General features: G+C 43.4%; 1 protein-coding gene across 1 annotated transcript in view; it reads left to right on the plus strand.

Annotated features, from left to right (window-relative positions):
• The window catches only part of ME2 (malic enzyme 2), a 47,180-nt gene that overhangs the window by 2,175 nt on the left and 30,724 nt on the right, over positions 1-14,281 (plus strand). The window contains exon 2 of the mRNA XM_077816676.1: positions 8,640-8,761. Coding sequence (XP_077672802.1) covers positions 8,654-8,761 — 108 coding nt within the window. The 5' untranslated portion in view covers positions 8,640-8,653. The remainder of the gene's footprint in view (positions 1-8,639; positions 8,762-14,281) is intronic.

Here is a 14,281-nt window from a genome sequence, read left to right on the forward strand (position 1 = left end):
GGGCCAGCCATGGGGCAGGGAGCTGCCGGTGGGTGCTCTGCACCAACCAATTTTTCCCCATGGGTGCTCCAGCCCCAGAGCACCCACGGAGCCAGTGCCTAAGGCTCCACTTTTGATGTGATCAGTGGGGGGAGCGGCCGCTGTCCCTGCTCCCCCCCCTAGCTACGCTCCCCGTCCCCTAGGAGCCAGAGGGACCTACCGGATGCTTCCTGGGAGCTGCCCCAGGTAAGCAATGCCGGGACTCCCCACCTTGCCCCCCGGCAGGTCCCTCTGGCTCTTAGGGGCGGGGTGGGCACTCACTGCGGTGGCCCACGAGACCCTCCTGCCTGGTTCTGGGGGCAGTCAGGGGACAGGGGAGGAGGTGGATGGGGCAGGAGTCCCGGGGGTGGGCCACGACCCCCTTGTGGGGTGAGGAGGGAACGGGTTGTTAAGATTTTGGCAGCTCATCACTGCATATGTGTGATCATGAGCTTGGTATGGGCCTTCTGTGCTCATCGTGACTCCTTGGAAATAACATACGTTGGTGTCATATGAATCCGGTAGGTGACACCTGACAAGAAACTAGAAGCTTGTCTCATGTAAACCGAGAATGTGATGAGTCTACAAATTGTAAGCTGTTTGGGACAGGGACTGTCCTTTTTTTTTTTTGTTCTGTGTTTGTACAATACCAAACACAATGGGGCCTTAGCATGCTGTGCTTTGGTGGATGCTCATTAAATGTTCTCTTGGATTGCAACAGAAGTTTCCATTTCAACAGTAACAGTGGAAGGAACCATTTTGAACTGTTGCATGAGCTAGTGTCTAATTTTAGGTATGTGTTTTTAGAGTCTTTTTGTTGTGCAGGGGGGAACACTTTTTAAAAAGAAGTATTTGGCTGTTCAGTATGTTTGGAATGACTGAGCCTTACTTATAACAGTGAATCGTTTCCATGTTGCTCCTATTTAGGCTACATCTAATTTTAGCATGCAACCCAAATGGTTAGGCTCTGTTCTGGGCTTTTCTGCAGGAAAGTATTTTCTCTTCCAAGCGCAGGGTAGCAGTGGAACTGCTACTGGAAAAGAAGGGAGCAATGACCATGGATCCTCTGGTTTTGTTCCATTACTCCCTCACTGTGTCCCCTGTCAGTTGCAGTGCTGGGAGTCCCAGGGAATACCTCAGAATATTGTTCTGAAACTTGCTCTGTCTCCTCACCCCGCTTTTCGCAGTGAAACCATGTTGGTTCTGCTGGATTAAGGCTCTTCACGCTTGAAGGAAGCCTCATGGGCAGTTCACCATCCACAGTCCTTATGAGAATTCTTCAGACTAGGGCACCAATTCTTCACACGCTTATGCAAGTGCTTAACTTTCCTACCATGAGTCTTCCCATTGAAATCAGTGGAGCTACTCGTGGTAATAGAGTTAAGCACATGCCTTTGCAGGATTGAGCCCTAAATCAGAACAGCACCTTCCACAAAATAGCTCTGGGCAAGGCTGCTTTAGAACCTAATAAGATCATTGTATTAAGAACTCCAGAACAGTAACTGCTGGATCAGTTACTCTATTAAAGACCAAAAAGAAAAGGAGTACTTGTGGCACCTTAGAGACTAACCAATTTATTTGAGCGTAAGCTTTCGTGAGCTACAGCTCACTTCATCGGATGAAACCTGTCTATTAAAGACTTCTCTCACGTTGTGTGGTGAGATAAGAGCTTTTATGAGTCTCTCGATATCGCTAGACATAGGCTTTCTCTAACTAGCACTTTTGTCGGTCAGGAGTGTGAAAAAACCATCCCCTTGACCAACACAAGTTTCAATGACAAAAGCGCCAGTCTGGACAGCACTGTGTTGGTGGGAGACGCTCTCCCGCTGACATAGCTACCGCCATAGGTGCCAATTCCATGGGTGCTCCAGGGATGGAGCATCCACAGAAATAAATAGTGGGTGCTTAGCACCCACCAGCCACAGCTGTTTGGCGGTGCCCCCACTGAGCTAACCTGGGAGGGGTTTGAGGGAGAGCAGTGAGTGGCGGCAGGGGCCTCGAGGGGGCAGGAAGAGGTGGAATGAGGGCAGGGCCTTGGGGGAAGAGGTGAAGTGGAGGTGAGGCCTCATGGCAGAGCAAGGGTGAAGCACCCTCAGGGAAAACTAGAAGTCGATGCATATGACTACGGCCAGTTGTTGAGAGTGGTTTAGTTATGCCGGCAGGAGAGCTCTCTCCGGTCGGCATAGAGCAGCTATATGGGAGACCTTACTGTGGCACAGCTGTGCCAATGTAAGGTCTGTAGTGTAGTTATAGCTTTATAATCTAGTACTTCTTTCTATTTGGACTGTGAGAACTCCAGCTTATATCGAATGCTGCAAGAAGTCTACATGCGTCCTGCAGGTTTGTTTGTTTTAATTGAGCTGGTGGGCATTTCCTGCGCTGAATGTCTCAAACTGTGTAGGTCAGAGGCATGTTCCCCGCATAAATACTTTAGATTTAATGTTTCTTCTCCCTCGTTGGAGGCTACAGACCCACTATTGGATTGATTTGGCCACGCAATGATGAGGGAAAAAGAGGTCTAAAATTCACCTGTGTCTCAGGTGGCCTGTTTACTATTGCTGTTTGAGACAGTCAGCATCTGCAAATGCATTGTATAATACTTCCTAATTCCATAGTACCTTCCTTCATCTGAGAATCTCAAGGCACTTTACAGATGTCAGTTAAAATGGTGTTGTAACTCCTGTGACAGATACCTAAATATCCCCATTCTGTAGTTGGGGAAACTGAGGCACACAATATTGAAATGACTAGTCCAGTGTCCGAATGAATCAGTGGCAGAATATGGAATAGGATCCGGAACACCTGACTCCCAAATATGAACTCTGGGCTCTCTTATACATACACGTATGTAATTTAAGGCCACCCTTAAGGCAAATGGAAATTGCCCCATATCTCGCGCTCAGCAAAGCACTTTCCTCCAAGTAAAGTAACCCTGGTGGAATCTGCTAGGTGGAGGGAAGTTTTTGTTTGTTTGTTTGTTTTTAAAAGACCTAAAGGGAAGTGCATTCAGACCTGGGAGTCGCCCAATTTCAGAATTGTAGTCTGCTTTGTGTGTGTGTGTGTGTGTGTGTGTGTGAGAGAGAGAGAGAGAGAGAGAGAGAGTCATATTTGGGAAGATCAGCCATGTTTAGTTAACAAAATACCCCAAACCTCCATGCCTGTGCCATGATTAGGGCCCTTTGTTTTCAGTTCTTACTTTATTTAATTTTTCCTGGGAATTTATCAGTGTTTATTACCACAACAACAAAAATGGGTGAAAATCAGTGCAAAAAAAATTAATGGTTTTTCTGGGTAAATATTGGGGTTTATTTTGGTGGCTGGAAAGACAGGGGAAAGGTATTCCGTAGATTAATGCTTTGAATTCCACCTATGCCACCTCTGAGTTTAAGAAAACAATACACCTCTAATCCCCAAATAAAACTTTTCATTTGAATAAACGGTTTAGTGTTGTAGACTTGGAACTATTAGCCTACAAATATTAATATTTAATAATTGGGCCACACCATTTGCAGTGCATACACTCAACTTCATCTTTTTCTTGTTTTTTTTTAAACTTTTGAATATTTCCTTGTCCTCTGAAATGTATTCTGATACAGATTTTCATTTTCTTCCCGTTTTAGTATGTAAAGTCTTTAAACTGTTATCTGCTATCAGCTTGAAATGTGTATGTGATGGGCATGAGGTTCATCAGTACGTTCAGATGCACACGCCCTTCAGAGCTTGCGTGTGTGCCTGTTGGTTTATTGTGTGCATCTTCTAGACTAATACATAGCCTTACTTCAACAGGCAGCTTTGCATATACACACAGGCTAATGTATTATCGTAATATATATATCTCATGCAATGTATTGTATTTTCCTAATAAAACAAGTTATTTTTTATAAATTTGAAAGCTACAAACGTAGGGTGAAAATCAGAAAAAAAATGAATAATACTTGTAAAACCCAGGAATTTTTTAGTAAAAATTGGTTTAAACTGAAAAAAGGACTTAGCCATGATTCAGGACTGTACAGATTCACAAAACAATTGCTACTGCTGTATGTGACAACGCTGGCTGGGCCAAAGGTGGTACTACTATGTAATAAACATTTTGTTTTCCTAGAAACTCAGGAAGCTTAGCGAGGCCTGTGCAATCCTTTAAATTAAGAGTTTCACCCGATATTTAAAATAAACGTTTATTACTGATTCTAGTTATCATAGAATATCAGGGTTGGAAGGGACCTCAGGAGGTCATCTAGTCCAAGCCCCTGCCCAAAGCAGGACCAATCCTGAATTTTTGCCTCAGATCTCAAATGGCCCCCTCAAGGATTGAGCTCACAACCCTGGGTTTCGGAGGCTAATGCTCAAACCACTGAGCTATCCCTATATTAAAGGAAAATTGTACTAATTTCCTATCCAAGCACTCTGACATTTTGTATGGGAGGAAATACTTGAAATATTATTTTAATGATCAGTTGTCGTTGAAACTGAGGGATGGCTGCAAAGCCTTTGAACATGAATTGCAACTCTGCTGAAACATATTACTAAGTATTAAAGCTGTAATTCGTGACCCAGATAAGCTTCAATGTTAATTGAAGCAGACTGCTTTAATTGGCTCTGTGAACTACATGATTCAATTGGGAATGTAATTGTACCTATAAAAGTATAATGAATATTTTTCCCTAAAAGCAGCCTTTGAAATTTAACAAATCCGTAATTGTACTAACAAAAACATTTGCTCTTAGATAAGTGCACTTGTATAATACTAATAATTAGTTTGAACTGGCCAGATGCCTCCTGATAAGATACTCCACGGAGGAAAACGGTCATCCAATATGCTGAAAAATGTAGACGCAGTTAAACAGTGACACAGAATGTAAGCAATATTGTGCTAAAAATTACTGGTTATATTGAATCAAATCTGGTTGTATAACACATTCTGTTTAGGGCTGTTGCTTACTGTACTATTGGTTACTGAAGGTAAAAGGGGGGGGGAAACGTCTAGTTTTGATTATGCTGGCAGATTTTAGATGGCGTTTTATTCCTCTTTCAGTTCCTGTGTTCTCTCTTCTTATCCCTGTTCAGAACTGCACCTCTGCTTACATCTCTGCTTTCACTTCCTTTTATATATATTTTTTTCCCCCACAGTTGACTTCCCTCCTTTTTCTGGTTGTCTTATGTAGCAAAACATCACCACCTCAACTCAGATCCCTCTTTAAAAACACTCTTCTACAAACCCTTCCAGCACCCACTTACAAACTGTCTAAAAGGTATTAGCACTGCCTTGTGATTGTTCTTCATCTGAACAGCTGTTGTACTGCAAATACAAAATGTAATTTTATAGAGGCTCAATCCTGCAGTTTCTCAGTTGGAGGGTCTGCCCCATGGGCCTGTTTGTCTTACTAAACTTTTATAAAGCAGTAAATAACTCTGGCTCTCATTTATATTTAAAAAAAATTAAGGTTAAGTTTTGCCTTTAAGTATGTCTGTAACTCCCATCGAAGTCAAAGAGTTTTGTGGAGCAAGATTTAGGCCTTTATTTTAAAATGCAAAGGTCCGTGTGAGCTGGAAATGTGGAAATGAATTGAAGAGAATGGAACAAGGGAGGTCAGTTCAGGGGAATGATAAAAGAGATAGGATGAAATAGAAATGACTAAGTAATAGATCTGGGGAAGGAGAGTCCAGGACAAAAAAAAATGACTAATCTATTTTATTGGGTTATACAGTACCTGGAATTAAGCCTCCTGCATTCAAAAGAGGAAAGGGAGTACTGTTTTGTTCATAAGTGCTCATTTGTTGTAGTGAGGTGATTGAATTCAGTTACAGGAAAGAGGTTGGGTTTGGCTTAATTATAGTTCCTTGTTTAAGATATTTAGTACTGACAAATTGAAACCAGCCTCAGAGAATGCTGATATATATTAAATGTTACTTTTGCATTGCTATCTCAAATAATTTTGGCTTCATATGTATAGAGCATTAATTTGAAATTGCATAATAATGGTAAACAAGTGGCTAGAATTTAAACTGTACTCAGAATTGAATTTGCCGTGCCCAAATGATGACAGTTTGTAGCATGAATTTAATTTTGTTTTATCAGACCCTGTTCTTTACAAAGTTATTTTTGTCAGCACTGCTGATTAATTCTGACAAGCCAGCTGTGTTCAGTCCACCACCACCTAGTGAGGAATTACTCTGTTAAAAGCAGCATTTGTTTTTAATACTAACAAGACTTCCATTACCCTGTCTACAAACACTAAACTAATGTACTTTACAACAAACCCACTGCACGTATGTGCTTCAAATCACACTTTCTTAAAGTGAAAGGCACATACATACAAACAAAGGAGCAGTGATTGAGAAACAGAGTACAGTTGCTGTGTAAATAGGGGTAGCGTTCTGCTACAGTAGAACCTCAGCGTTATTGGGAATGGAGGTTGTTTGTCACTCTGAAATGTTCGTAACTCTGAACAAAACTTTATGGTTCTTCCAGAAGTTTACAGCTGAGCATCGACTTAATACAGCTTTGAAACTTTACTGTGCAGAAGAAAAATGCTGCTTTTAACCATCTTAATTTAAATGAAACAAGCACAGAAACAGTTTCCTTCCCTTGTCAAATCTTTTTTTTAACTTTCCCTTTATTTTTTTAGTAGTTTACATTTAACACAGTACTGTACTGTATTTGCCTTTTTCTTTTTCTTTTTTTTTCTTGGTCTCTGCTGCTACCTGACTGTGTACTTCCGGTTCCAAATAAGGTGTGTGGTTGACCAGTCAGTTGGTACTCCTGGTGTTTGTAACTTTACTCTGTGGGCAATGAAGAAATGCAAATATGTGGGGGGCAGAGGGGGAGATAATTTTCCTAAGCACTTTGTTAGATACTTTTGAACGGTTTTCAAGGAAATTATCAGATTATACTATATGGTTTTTCCCTTCCATCATATAGTGTTTAACAGCTGATTAGATAATTTAAAAGACATAACTTCTGCTACAAATATTCAAGTTATGTTTGATTAAGATAGTGTCATTCCCTAATGTAATTTGTGGTCCACCTATAAATCATTTTATAAAACCAAACCAGGTAGCATTTCATTATTCAAAAATGGCTTACACTTTTTGGTAGTTTTGAATTTGTTACTAGGTAAGGGCTCCCTGTGCAGCTTATTATTCAGTTAGTTTTGATCTTGTGAGCATATTATTGCTCGCTTGAACAAATGTGTGTGCCTTATGAAAGCAAATGTATGTGCATGTGAAAGCTAACCCAGCTCTGTATTTAACTGGGAAAGCCTGGCTTTGATGTAACACAGGAGCAAAGCATTAAAATATAACAAAAATCTGCTACCTCTGGCCCCGTACTGTGAAGTTCTGAGGCTTATCAACACTACATCCTTCAACTGTAAGCTCTTTAGACTGTGTCTTTGTGTGTATTTGTACAGTTCCTGACACAGTGGGCCACAACCCTATTTTGGGCCTCTGGGGTTACAATTATTATTAAACGTTTATATTATGGTGGTACTTAAAGGCCTGTCAGGCCAGGACCTGTACAAACGTGTAAGTGGTACTGTACAAATGTTGTAAGTGGTCGTCCCTGCCCCAAAGATCTTGCAATCTAACCATAATCCAACTAATAATAATTGAACCGAATGGGATCTGAGGACATTCAGTACTTCATAGGATTGGGCTCTAGGTTTGTAAGGTAACACTAACAGGATCTTACAAGGAGGCTCTGGAAAATTACACCCTGCAGAAATGCATACCCACCAGTTGTCCCAGCAGAGCTCCATTTTTTAAGGGCTGAAATAAGAGTCTAGAGGTGGAAGAGACCTGTTAGTTTATCTTGTTTATTGCCTCTTTTACATTTACTAGTTTTTCCTCTAGTCTAGTTTTAAATGTGCTAAGTAACAGGGTTTCCATTACTTCCCTTAGGAGACTATTGCACAGGCCAATATATTTTCTCTGTCAGGAAGTTTTTCCTGACATTCAGCCTCCATTGTTCTTTTCTGTACTATCCTATATAATTCTCTCCTCCTTGGTGTTTACACTGGTGGCAAGTTTATTGGTCGCCATTAAAAGGTCAATATTGGCCAGCAGCAGTTTTCTATTCTAAGTACAGGGTGCAAATATCGGGTAATTCGTGGCACATGCTGGCTGAATACAGTCCCCTGTACAATAACAAATGTATCAGTTTTCCAACGTTCTGTCGACTCAGGGTATGTCTACATTGCTCACTAAGCCCGGGCTCTGACTCAAGGCTAAGCCCAAGCATCGCTTCTGTCCACACGCAAATCAGTCTGACTTGGGTCAGCAAGCACTCAGGGTCCGGGTCTTAGGATCCTGTTGGGGGCGGGTCAGTCCCACTGAGTCTAAGGTCCAAGCCATTTTGCCATGCACATGCAGCTCAAGCCACAGACCCAAGTCAGAAGGTCTATGTAGTGCACTATGGACGCGTCAGCATAGTTGTGAGGACCCTCTTCCCCTCTTTCTTTTTCCTGGCTGCCACAAAATATTATTGGTTATAAGCCTAGGACTCCCCAGGCTAGCACTATCTGATGTGTATTGATTTCTCCCTCTCATGTTAGCAGGCATAGAAATGTGAACATGTGGTGAAGTATTTTTATATTTGATTTATTTCATTTCCTTTTTCTCAGGTGAACTATAAGAAATGCTCTCCCGATTAAGAGTAGTTGCCACTCCCTGTGCATTGGCATGTCGCACCGTGCACACAAAAGAAAAAGGCAAACCACTGATGTTAAACCCAAGAACAAACAAGGTTAGTAGCGTGCATTTATCAAACATCTGATCTCCAGTTAGTAACAGTCCTGTGGATCTTGTTCTGGGATTGAAAATTATACTGATGTGAGGTCAGGGATTTATTCTGTTCAGTTCTGGATCAGTGCCACAAAAGATATACAAGACTGAGGATTCAGTGATGATTTAAAGTTTAATATCTTAGAGCTATGATATCAGGGCTAGCAACAAAGACTTTCTGCCATTATCACTCCTACAAATCCCTGATTTCCAATGGCATAACTAGGGCCCCACCAAATTCACAGCCGTGAAAATTTGGACGGTGGACCATGAAATTTGGCCTTTTGTGTGCTTTTACCCTATACTATATAGATTTCACAGGGAAGACCAGCATTTCTCAAACTGGGGGGCCTGACCCAAAAGGGAGTTGCAGGGGGTCACAAGGTTATTTTAGGGGGGTTGCAGTATTGTCCCCCTTCTGTGCTGCCTTCAGATCTGGGCGGCTGGAGAGCGGCGGCTGTTAGCCGGGCACCCAACAGCAGCGCAGAAGTAAGGGTGGCAATACCATACCACACCATGCCAGCCTTACTTTTGCACTGCTGCTGGCGGCAACTCTGCCTTCAGAGCTGGGTGCCCGGCTAACAGCCGCCACTCTCCAGTTGCCCAGCTCTGAAGGCAGTGCCGCCGCCAGCAGCAGTACAGAAGTAAGGGTAGCAGTATTGCAACCTCTCCTACAATAACCTTGCAGCCCCCCCTCTCCCACTGCACACACACACAACTCCTTTGTGGGTTAGGACCTCTAAAATTGCAACACCCTGAAATTTCAGATTTAAATACCTGAACTCATGAAATTTACAATTTTTAAAATCCTATGACTGTGAAATTGACCAAAATGGACTGTGAATTTGGTAGGGCCCTAAGCATAACATAGTAATTTATATTTCCATCCCCCATCATGAATTAAAAATCCCATCTTTCTGATTACCCTCTTGCTTTTGTCCAGTTTAATTCCAACTTGGCTTTAGTATTTCAAGAAACACGAAAGCTCAAGACCAATATTTTATATCCGTGATAGCAGCTTTGAATCCCGCCTTTCAAGTGGTAGAAAGTATTAACCTCTAACTCTATGTCCTCTTAGTTGTCCTTGGGCTGGAACTAAGCCATCTCAATGTGAAACACCCCCATGAAGAGGGCCAGCAAAAGGTCTTCATGCAACTTAGAAACTGGTTTTAAGTGGGACTTCAGTTGTTGTACATCAGCATTGTGTTGGCCCTCTGCATTGGGGAGGGCTTTCACCCTAAGAAAACAGCCTCTTAACTGCAGAAGGAGATATTCAAGGGCAGCTGCAATCCATGGGGACAATGAAACTCTCAAGAGTTAAGATAGGGGTAATGGGAGCTGAAGACAGGCTTTTTTGGCAGCTGGTCCAAGGCTGTGAACTCCCTTCTGTAAGAGATGAGGAAGATCACAACCCTGATTGGCTTGGAGGAAAATATAACACCTGTCTCTTTGTTGTATACTATCCATAATAGGAGACAAAAATCCATTACTCTGCTGCTCCTGGGATAGTGGAGAAAAGAATAGTGAGATATAAAGAGTGACTTCTAACTACCCCTGAAAGGAGGGGGAGAAGACAAAACATATGTCTTTGTTCAGACCACCTACATGGATTTATATAATTTGATAGGGTGCTCAGATACCACAGGGGTGAGTGCTGTACAAACACCTCAACAGATAGAGATCTCTAGTGCTTTGAAACTTAGTGCCTGCTAAAATCATGTAGAAAGTGGAGTGTGAGGAGAATTATGTGATTTGTCAAGGTACAAAGTCTTGTGACTTCTCTGAGCTAAAAGCTCTTGGCAGACCAGTGGAAATTATTTCAAAGCCCTCAAGCTTTTCCAAGCACCGGTTGTGCACCAGTGGTCAGAAAGGAAAACAATATATGTTTGCTTTTGGCAGTAGCTTCTACATTTTATTTTTCAAGGATGTAGTTTTATGATAAATGGAGCAAAATGCAATATTTGAAGAGAAGAAATTTGTTGTCGCACTTAATTCACAGTATCCATTTTGATTCAGACAGATGACAATGAAATAAAGAGCCTTCTAGTCTATGAGGTGTCTGTTATACTCTGGCACCTGTTTGAGTGGTTCTATGAAACGACTAGGTGATACCATTTGTCTGTTGGGCAACAAGTAGCAATACTAAATGGGGTCCCTTGTTCAGCAGCTCAGCAGAAAAATTAATGTCTGACTGGGGATGGAAATTCATTTACCCTTGCAATTGTAGATGGTCTTGCTGTATTGGAGATGAGACCAATGGCTGGGGTGGTGTGAGGAAAAATTGCACTGTTGCACTTGATGTATGGATAAATAACAGACTTTGGTATCCATTGTTGTGGACCTGCTGAGATTGTCGTCTCATTGTAGGATCTTTTGTTGGCAGGTCTAGTTGTGTTGCAGTCTCATTCACTTATGTTACTTAATATTTTGTCTCTCTTACCACTTGGGACCCATAATAATGGGGACTAAATGCCATATTAAAAGCTGTAAGATGCCAGCGGATGAAATTTTCAGACCCAGATCTCAACCCCACACCTTTTGTGACCATTAAACTTCCCACCCCATAACTCCTCGACCTGCTTCACTGCTTGGCAAATACAAGAATTTAAGTGCTCTGACCTTTTTCCCATGAACTGGTTCCCATGGGTGCCAAATGCATAAATTAATTGAATTTGTTTGTTTCAAAAGTCCAGCTTTCAAGTTCTATTGTTAGGGCAGCCCAGGAAAGGTGAAAAGCTATATTGGTAATGTCCTTGTCACTTCAACCAGATGATTTCAGAACCATCTGTAACTGCATGAACCTGTCTTTACATTCTTCTGTGACTTCGCAAAGCTGCTCTCTGACAAGGACTCCAATTACAATGACTTAACTTTAAAGGCCTTTTGTTATGTCAGCGTTAACTGCTGTGTAAAAATAAGTAAGCTTGTTTGCTGCTTGGAATATAGTTAACCAAATACAGTGTACTGTAGTCAACTATAAAGGTTGTTACAGTATTCACTATTTGTATTGTGGTAGTGCCTAGCAGCATCAGTCATGGACCAGGGCCTCATTATGCCAAAAAGATGCTCTCTGCCCCAAAGAGCTTACAATCTAAGTATAAGTGAAGAAACAACAGATAGATACAGACCAAGATATCAGGGAGGACAAGGAAAATAATTGTTTAGCAGGTGGATTGACTATTCCTGAGATTAAAAACATACTCTACGTCTAACGTCTAAAGATGGCCTCACTTGTGTTGAGGTTTATTATCTGTTCTTGAAGGACCTAAATGTGAAGAGGAGTTAAACTATAAAATCTGCAGCTTGTTTTCCTTTTCTGTTTGAGAAGGTGTTAGACATGTCAAAAATGTATGTAGGCTTTAGACTTACAGCTCATTTACCTTAGTTCAGTCATCCACCTCAAAGCTGCTGAATTTTTTGTAGCAGTGATGCCTTTGCGTGTTTCAAGGGAAAATAAAACCAAACAAGGTTGTTCAATTAGAAGACCAACAGTTTAACAAAATATCTTCAATTGAGTCGTTTAGTGACTGTGCACAGTCTAGATCAGGGGTTCGCACAACAAATTTTTTGGTGTCTCACCACTCTGGCTGGGTGGCCTTATTGACACTTTTTTCCCTAAAATATTTGATTAACTTTAAGAAAAACAAATACGACATATACACATTCACATCATTGTAATTTATGTAGGGTTTTTTTGTAGACTCGATAATAAAAATATTACTGTGAAAAGTAATATTTGTATGTTTGTTAATATCAATCACTTTTCACAGGACACTTAGTAGCTATCTGGAAGGCTGTGAAAAGTGATATTTGCGTGTTTGTTAATGTCACTTTTCTCAGCAAGTCCCAGGACAAATTAAGCCCCGGATGGGGGACAAGGGGTCGGAGGCAGAGGCAGTGGGGGCCATGGTAGAATGGATGTAGGCTGGGAGAGGCACTGGGGGCCCGGGGTTGGATCCTGAACTGATGCCCCATGGCCAGAGCTGGCGGTCAGCGCTCAAAACCTGCAGCTGGAGCCGGGTGTTGTCATCTGAAGTCCCATGGCTGGAGCCCTGCTCCGCGCAGCCAGGCTCCCTAAGCCCCACTGCTGGAGCCTGACTCCCAGCCACCCCAGGGCTGAAGCCCAAGCCTCATCCGCCCCTAAGCCCAGTTTGAGAACTCACCGGGCTCCTGCAGCATTGTGCCCCACCTGTCTCCAGGCCATGCAGGGCTGCGTATCCAGGAAGGATGGGGAGGGGGCAGTGCTTTGCCGCCTCCTCTCCCCCCCGCCCCCAGTCACCTCTCAGGAAGCTGTCATGGACACAGAGAAACCCCCTGGTGACCGCATTTGAGAAATGTTGGTCTAGATCAGGGGTGGGCAAACTTTTTGGCCCGAGGGCCACATCTGGGTATGGAAATTGAATGCTCATGAAATTGGGGGTTGGGGTGCAGGAGAGGGTGAGGGCTCCAGCTGGGGTTGTGGGCTCTGGTGTGGGGCCAGAAATGAGTAGTTCAGGGTGGAGGAGCGGGGTCTGGGCTGGGGCAGAGGGTTGGGGAGGGTGGGGACTCTGGCTGGGGGTACAGGCTCTGGGGTGGGGCTGGGGATGAGGGGTTGGGGGTACAGGAGGGTGCTCTGTGCTGGGACTGAGGAGTTCAGAGGTAGATGGGGGATTGGGGTTGGGTGCGGGAGAGGTTCAGGGGTGCAGGCTCTGGGTGGCGCTTACCTCAGGCAGCTTCCAGAAGCAGTGACATGTCCCTCCCTGGCTCCTGCGTGGAGGCATGGCCAGGGGGCTCCGCATGCTGCCCCATCCACAGGCGCTGCCCCTGCAGCTTCCATTGGCCATGGTTCCCAGCCAATGGGAGCTGTGGGGGCGACACTTGGGGTGGGGGCAACATGCGGAGCCCCCTGGCTGCCTCTACATTTAGGAGCTGGAGCGGGGACATGCCTCTGCTTCCAGGAGCCATGCGGAGCCACAGCACACGTGGAGCGGGGCAAGCCCCGGACCCCACTCCCCAGCAGGAGCTCAAGGGCCGGATTAAAACGTCTGAAGGGTGGATGTAGCCCCCAGGCTGTAGTTCGCCCACACTGGTCTAGATGAAATGGTAGGTGAACAATTACAATCCATCAGGCTAGTGACTTCAGCATTGCCAAATCAGCGTGTGCTTGGAAATAAGTTCTAAAGGATCCAGACGGCTCAGGGGATCAGTGATGGTATGCCGAGACTTCAGCATGGAAGTGACTGGTTCATATTAATGAGTGAGAGTTACCGCCTGCTGTCTGATGGCTGTTTGGTGGCCTTTGTGAAGTAGATCTGTGATCTCCACCTAGTTCCAAACAAACAGAGGTTTAAATAGAACAGTTGGCATCCTTGCTGCAGGTCTCACCAGAGAGGTTAGGCGTTGGGCACAGAGACCAAATTAACTAGTAGCCTCACGTCAAGGTGTGAGAGATGTTGATGGGAAATTCTGGGAAGCTTATGCTAATGTTGTCTGTGTTTGATAT

This window comes from Eretmochelys imbricata, chromosome 5 (assembly GCF_965152235.1).
Source record: "Eretmochelys imbricata isolate rEreImb1 chromosome 5, rEreImb1.hap1, whole genome shotgun sequence".
NCBI classification, from domain to species: domain Eukaryota; kingdom Metazoa; phylum Chordata; order Testudines; family Cheloniidae; genus Eretmochelys; species Eretmochelys imbricata.